At 34.3% G+C, this 7399-nt stretch overlaps 1 protein-coding gene across 1 annotated transcript; it reads right to left on the reverse strand.

The window, feature by feature from the left end:
• Window positions 1-2831: 2831 nt before the first annotated feature.
• LOC139843347 (protein TRAUCO-like) lies at window positions 2832-7131 on the reverse strand. The gene is made up of 3 exons (XM_071833425.1): window positions 5961-7131; window positions 3633-3872; window positions 2832-3226 (listed from the first exon to the last, which is right to left on the reverse strand). The coding sequence occupies exons 1-3, from the start codon at window positions 7057-7059 to the stop codon at window positions 3162-3164; spliced, it is 1404 nt and encodes a 467-aa protein (XP_071689526.1). The 5' UTR covers window positions 7060-7131; the 3' UTR covers window positions 2832-3161.
• Between the last annotated feature and the right edge of the window lie 268 nt (window positions 7132-7399).

A 7399-nucleotide genomic window follows, 5' to 3' on the forward strand; every position in this document is an offset into this window, starting at 1 on the left:
GTGAGGAGATTTAACAGACTTCGACGCTCGATAGTCACTTTGACTCCCCATGCAACCACGATAAATTATAGGGATTCCCCAAGTAAAAAAAAAAAAACTTCGGACTCAGTTACCAAATTTGGACAAATTACAGGGAAAATAAATCGAAATAAATTGAAACGGTGGTGCCTATTGTGCCGTATCACTCACAAGGCCACAACCTTTATGACTATGCCCCTACTTTCATAACATTTCACAACACTTTGCCACATACCCACAACACTTTGCCACAATCCTCAATTTTGCCCATCACCACTACAAATGGTCTTATATGTCTATAAACTAGAGGTGAGCATGATACTATACTAATACCAAATTGTATTAAACTGGTTGATACCACTATATTCTTAATCTTAATGTGAATACCGAATAAGGTACCGATGGAATCGATTTGGTACCGTTACGACTTACGCTGGTAAAAGAGGTACTATACACGTAATAAATAACAAAAAAAGGTATTATTTCTTGCGAGTTTAAGAATAAGAACAAATAAAAACATGGTAGAGGCTAGCATTGCTCTACATCACGAATTATAATGTTAGCATATAGTAAACTTATTAAAAAAAAAAAAAGTAATAAAAAGTTTTGATCATGGTAGTTGCTTCCGTAATGGATTACTTGTAGGCGAATGACATTATAGTTTATCATGAACAATATCAAGATAATATTCTTGTATGAGCATCATCATATAAGAACAAAAATATTAGCATATTTTTCAGAATGCATATATTCAGCCGATAACAAGAAATTTCCACATATTGACTGTGAAACTTAGGAATTTCAAGGGAAACAATACAAGAAATTGATAATATTATATTTTGATTTATGTAATGAAATTTTGTGCTGATGATAATCTAAAGTTAGGTTATCTGTATATATCTATATATATCTAAATCTAAATAACTAATATATAGGGAAATGATCAAGGGGGAAGTAACATGTAGGGGGAGGGAGAAGTAATTTTTATTTTATTTTATTTTATTTTTAAATTTACAAACATTAAAATTAAGTAAAAATATGAACATTTCAATAGAAACAGAAGTGATGTGGATTATTCAAGAATCGAAGTTGATTTGCTTTATTAAAAGAAGATCTCAAGGAACTTCTATGAAGTGATTTCATCGTGATGAATGTTATTTCTTCGAGCGTTTTTTTTTTTTTTTCAACTTCTGTGAAGTTTTTTTTTTCAAAATTTAGCCGATTTAGAGTTTTGGGTTTTGGGTTTAGGCGTTTAGTATATAAGTATGCTCCAAAAGGATTAGTCGCAAGACTTTCAGGTCCAGTAACAATCCCGGTAAATACCGATGTCGTTCCGTTAAGTACCAAATCCTGAATTAATAGAAAATTAAAACTAAAATTATGTACCGTATATATTTGGTTAGTACTGGTTTGGTATAGTATCGGTACAATATCGGTTTAGTTTAAGCATTTAGATACTCATGCTCACCCGTAAACTAGATCATACAAAAGCATAATGATCCGAATGTTCTAAATGGTATACTCCCTCCATCCCATATATAGTTCCTTATTCAATTTTTTATTATCTCAAGTTAATAGTCTATTTTCATAAATAGATAAAAATAATAAGATGAAGCTCCTTCATTACCCTTAACTTCTGCATATATAACAAAACAAAAACAAAAAAAAAGAAAAAAAAAAGAAAAAAAAAGAAAGTAAATAAAAAGATAAAGTAAAAAGTAATGGATAAAGCTGTATAAAAAGTAAAGTTAAAGTACAGTTAATAATGAGAATTATGAGTTTTTTGTTTGTAGACTATTAATATGAGACGGGAAGAGTATATAACACTCAAAATATTTCACTATCCTAATCACTCAAAGATCCTAATGGCCACTTTCTAATATCCCTATTTTATTATTATTAATGGTTAATTAATGATTTTTAATTAATTAATTGTGTTTTTTAAATTTGGAGTTTATTAAATTAATAAATGAAATTGATTTTGACAAATGGGGACCCCACAAGTGTGGGTCCAAGTTTGGGACGAGTTTTTTTAATCGGGTCCGGGTTTGGGATTACCTCAACTAGGCCCAAACCCGGCCCGATGTCATCCCTACAACCATATATTTGTTTATTATTTATTTTATTATGTTATTTTTTATTATTTTTTTGTAAAAGAACATATCTTGGTGACTAAAACACGATACAAACTACTCTTTTAGTGACTCAAAAGGAACATATTATAATCAACATTGACTCAATAATATATATTGTTACAGTGAGGCAAAAGTGATCTTTTAGCTACATAACCGTAAATTTGTTTTCCATTTATCGATGGGTTTGATATAGCGACAATATCACTCCTCACAACCAGAGAGCACGTTGCTGACAAGGCATGCACAATTTGCACATACCGAGCGAAGGGGCCAAGAGACTAGTTGACCCAATGCTCAAATCATGGTTACAAATTTCGCTACTAGGGGAGTATTTAGTCGGGACTTTGGAGGTAGTAATCGGCAACTCGAAAATTAATTGGATTGAACTTTTCATACATATAAATAATAAAATTCAAAATTATATGCGTAAATTATATAAGAAAACTATAAACATAAACTCTAACGTAATTATTTAGAAACATAAACATAATCGTTCATGTGTTCAAAAACTCTAAAATTCTAGTTTAAGGTTAACATTAAAATGTTGACCAAGTGAGTTTGACCGACTAAATGCAACTTTGACCAACAAATCCGATTTTTGACCATTAATCAATGTTAAGAGTAATTAATCAGATTTTGGAAAATCGAATCGGCCTGATCTTTAAGAAGTAATCGGAGATTAATCTGCAGTAATCAGAGTGTTTTACAACAATGCCTCTAATGACGCCAAGTAGGATGACCACATAGTGGCACACGTTAAGTCTTAATTCTTAGAGTTGCCTAGCTACTTAGACCTAGGTACTACACCTCACTCACATCAACCATTAATTTTTAAGTCTTCAACATCAAGATGAAGATGATAATGTACATTAAACTAGTGGTACTCATCCCCTTCACATTTCATCACAAAGAGTAGATCATGAAGGATACAAGACTATGTACCTTTTTACAGAATCTCTTTCTTCGATTAAATTCAATCAACACTGATCCTCGTCCGCTTCATCAATGTCAATGGTCCTTCTCGTCCACCACTTTCAGCATGGGGCACAATCTAGTGGGACCCAAAGGACTGCCTGCAAGAAGGAAAAAAATTGCATCACAAAAACTAACCACAATGCAGCCATCCTCTTCCCTTAGGTGCATTTAAGTAGATTTGTTTGCCCTATGCAAGAAAAGTGACATATAAAGACTCATTATCAGCCTGTTGAGAGTCAGATTACACTTTAAATGACACGATTAAAGAACAATAGTCTAACTAATTATAAGAACTGGTAACCCATATCAGAAGTTATTAGGTCAATAAATGAATTAAAGATTCAATGGTAGATAATGTTTTGTAAACTCTGCAAATCCAAAAATCTGTTTCATACAGCAATAAAAAAAGGACAAAGTTACAACTATCACTAAAAGTCAAATGAACCGCGTTTAAAGAAACATGGTAGACACATTATTGGTGCATATTGTTAATCCTTCACACACCATTTTGAACTCTCCCAACAAAGCCATGATATGGAACTTGAACCATCGGTGTTGGCATAGGGCGTCCACCAAAATCTTCCGGAAAAGCTTCGAAATCAGGGCCGAAGTTGAATTTGACGACGCAATTACTCTGATGTGGAAGAGTATACATTGAAGCAGCAGGATAGTAACGCCCACCATTGAGATCCTTGAAGGCAGACCCTTGACAAATTCCGTTTTTGAAAAAGCATATTTCACTTCCTGCACATAAAGATACTTTCTCAGTACTACGCGATAATAATTAAAATTAAATTTAGGGAAGATGAAAAACCAGAAATAGCAAGACAGAATCAGGACTAAAGATAACAAACAATAAATAAACTATACACCTGAATAGTAAACACATATAAAAGAGATTTAGCAAGGCATATTTTCTTGCAATATTTGTTCTACGATTGACAGGCTAAAACAATGCAAGCGATTCAGCTCCCCAAACCGAAAAGCACGACCTTTAGAAGAGAAATCTGAGAGGCACAGACTACTAGATGACACTACAGTGATGTTCTATTATCTAATCTTATTTGCCTAAACTAGCTTATAATCAACAATAAGGGAAATACCTACAGTATGATCATGTATATAGTAAACCAGTACAGAATCAAGCTCAATGAGAGTATACATGCGGTTACTAAGAGCCTTCTTACAATGTACTTGGCCATATTCATAATTATAAGTTATCGGAATATGATAGTAATGCTTGTTGCTTCAGAATTTATACGAAAAATCAGGCAACAAAATGAGCTTGCAATAATCATTATGTATGATGTATGATGTATGATGTGTTGTCCTTAGCAAAAGATTTCTCCAAGGTTGCAAAAATCGCTACTCGGATAGTACTCGGTCGGGACTCCAGTAATTGGCAACTCGGAGAGTAATTGGATGTTGTCCAAGTCTGGCTTTGACCGATTTGGCCAAGTAATCCCCGTTGACCGAGAGTTGACCAAGTTCTAACCCGAGTACTAACGAGTTTTCCGAGTTCTGCAACCCTGGGTTTCTCCATTTCTTATTTCTGAAACATTTTGGCAACGCCAATAACTGTAATGTGCTTTACTAATATTGCCCATTTCCACATGAAATAATCATAATGTAAGCATACAATTGATTTTAAAAAAAAACCCATTTCAGGTATTATGTTTACTCCTTATAAGAATATTTAGTCCACTTCCCTCTAGCTTTTGTTGTATCCGAAACAAATGCTAGTCACCGTCACCCGCTCTTTTTGTGAAAAGTTTGTTTTTCGTGTATCTTTCTTTAGCAATATGATCTTCTATTTTCCTCTTTTGATTATCAAATGATTTGTAAAGAAAGGTTGAATGAGTAAATGGTTAATGTGTAAATAGCACAACTCATCATATGAGTTGATATGATGTGTAGTAGATGCTTATTCTCAAGTCTCATGAGACCACGAACTACCTTTGACGCATTTTTATTGTTTTCATAACTAACAATAAGTAAAAATAATATACGAAAAGTCTCAATATCGTAACTTCAGTTTCTAAAAACTGCAGACATTAACTCATATAATAGATTTTCTTTATTTTCTTCTGTCGGGCACAGTCTTAGCATACAGACCTGTCTCCATATTTTGATAAACATCAACCAATAAATTGATATTCGTGTTAGGATCCTTGCTTTGTTTCAACAAAAGTTTTCTTGCACTCAATCTTTCTACCTTTGACTTCTTATTTACACTCGTATAATCCAGGATACCTCAGTCTAAAACCATAATTCGTAATCGATTTATTTCCATCTTAATTAATACCATTCTCTTCCGGTGCAATGCCTTATATAATAATTCCTAATTACATGATATATAAGCTTTCATGATGAAATGCTTTGATATATATACACTAAAGTATGTGGTTTTATCATTAAAAAAATTCAGCCAGATAAATGAATGTGACTGTACTAGTACAGCCCTACAACTCGTGTACAAGTCAGAGCTCAATCAAGCATGGCAAAACAAAGAAAAAAGTTTCTGATAAAACATTAAAACGTCTAAAAAGGGAAGAACAATGAGAAAGCAACTAAAGGATGACCTAATGACAGATGGCAAACAATGCATTAAGTCATAACTAACACGAGCTAACATATCAATGCCAAATAGTAGCGGATCTAAAAAGACTTGGATGTAGTAACAATACAGAGCGAAGCGATTTATGATTCCAAAGATAACAACATAAGAATTTCTACACTCAACTAAACATATATCATCACCTCAACCTAAGCACAAAGGTATAAAAAGCTCAATTAGATTAGATATTAACAAACAAGTAAGCAATCACAAACCTGGCACAACTTTATGAGGCTCTTCCTTTGCATCAGCAGCATAAGCATACTTTTGCCCCTTATACATAACCAACTGCGGCTGCTTCGGTGCATACTCATTTCCATCAGGCAAATTAATATAAAACCCAATCACATCACCTTCAACATATCCTTCCTCCCCATACTTTTCCCTCAAAGCTTTATGCACTTTACTCCCATCAATATCCCTATACCCATAACTATTCCCATCGTACCCAACTGGCGCCTGCAAATCCCCCTTTTCAGTCGACCATCCAAGCCTAGTATGCCCTGTTTCACCCAAACTCACAACCTTGATTTCAAAATACCAAGCTCCATCCATCACACCTCTAGTAGCCCTAACCATTCTATACCCTTTACAACTACCTGCACTCAACCTATCTTCACTCAATTCCACTTTCTCAGCTTTAAAAACCTTCGATAAACAAATGTTCATTTCCGCAGAATCATCGTTCTTATCGACATATCGATGAATCGGTGTAATTAAAACAGAGTCCTCTGTTTGAGCAGTAGCAGTTGTGGTACTTTTGGTCCTCTTTTTCCCCTTTCGCGAAGCTGGTTTCGTCCACACACTATTTGCTTTACTCTTGCTCTTTTTCTTCTTACTGTTGGTAGATTTCTTACTACTAGGCTTCTCAATCGCTGGCGGCATTGGCGTAACCGGTGTCGCCGCAGCTGCATCAACAAACATATCTTCATCTTCAGGCTCCGGTGCGAGTGACGATATGCTTTTGTGTTTTTTTGCTACAGGTTCGTCGTTATCTTCGATATCGTCTTCAGAAGATATGATTTTGGTGAAATTGGGTGAGCCTTTAGGGTTTGGTTCAATGTCCGAGAGCTCCTCAGATGCAATTGGATCATCTTTGGTGCCGGAATCGGTGTCAGGAGTTGCAGAGGTGGTAGATGTAGTGGTGGTAATTGTGGTGGTTGTATTAATTGGAACGGTTAGGGTTTCGTCGACGGTGGTGGTGGTGACTTCGGGTTTTGGATCCGGCATTGGTGGATTGATGTCGGAGGTGGTGGTGTTGGTGGAATTATCGTCGTCATGATCATCCTTGTAGGTTGCTTGAAGGTCGTTCATGGCTACTTTAGCGGGGAAATGAGAGTAAAACGCAGGTTCTAATTTCAGAAGGGGGACGATGCGAGTTGGAATTGGGAAATGGCCAATATGATAATATTAAATATTAAATAAAGATTATATATGAAATCTATCCATCCATCTATCTATCTATAGTTAATATTAAAAGAGTTGGAAACCTCTAATAATTTAATCTAATAATTTGTTTGAAATTCAACGGATCAATCAGAGTCCGACATATAGTGCGATAATTACATATGATTGAAAAAAAAATTCAACAAAACTTTTTTAAAAAAAATTTCTTTTTTAAAATTTAAATTTTTTATTTTTATTTTAAATTTAG

The sequence above is a fragment of the Rutidosis leptorrhynchoides genome, chromosome 4 (genome assembly GCF_046630445.1).
Source record: "Rutidosis leptorrhynchoides isolate AG116_Rl617_1_P2 chromosome 4, CSIRO_AGI_Rlap_v1, whole genome shotgun sequence".
In the NCBI taxonomy this organism is placed as follows: Eukaryota; Viridiplantae; Streptophyta; class Magnoliopsida; order Asterales; family Asteraceae; genus Rutidosis; species Rutidosis leptorrhynchoides.

Bases quoted from the DNA above. Each gene is read 5' to 3' on its own strand.
- LOC139843347 (XM_071833425.1), bottom strand. From the start codon at position 7,059: ATGAACGACCTTCAAGCAACCTACAAGGATGATCATGACGACGATAAT. The intron at 3,873-5,960 runs GTTTGTGATTGC...CTTTATGTGCAG, and splicing joins GCCTCATAAAGTTGTGCCAG to GAAGTGAAATATGCTTTTTC. The intron at 3,227-3,632 runs GTGTGTGAAGGA...TCCTTCTTGCAG, and splicing joins TGTTGGGAGAGTTCAAAATG to GCAGTCCTTTGGGTCCCACT.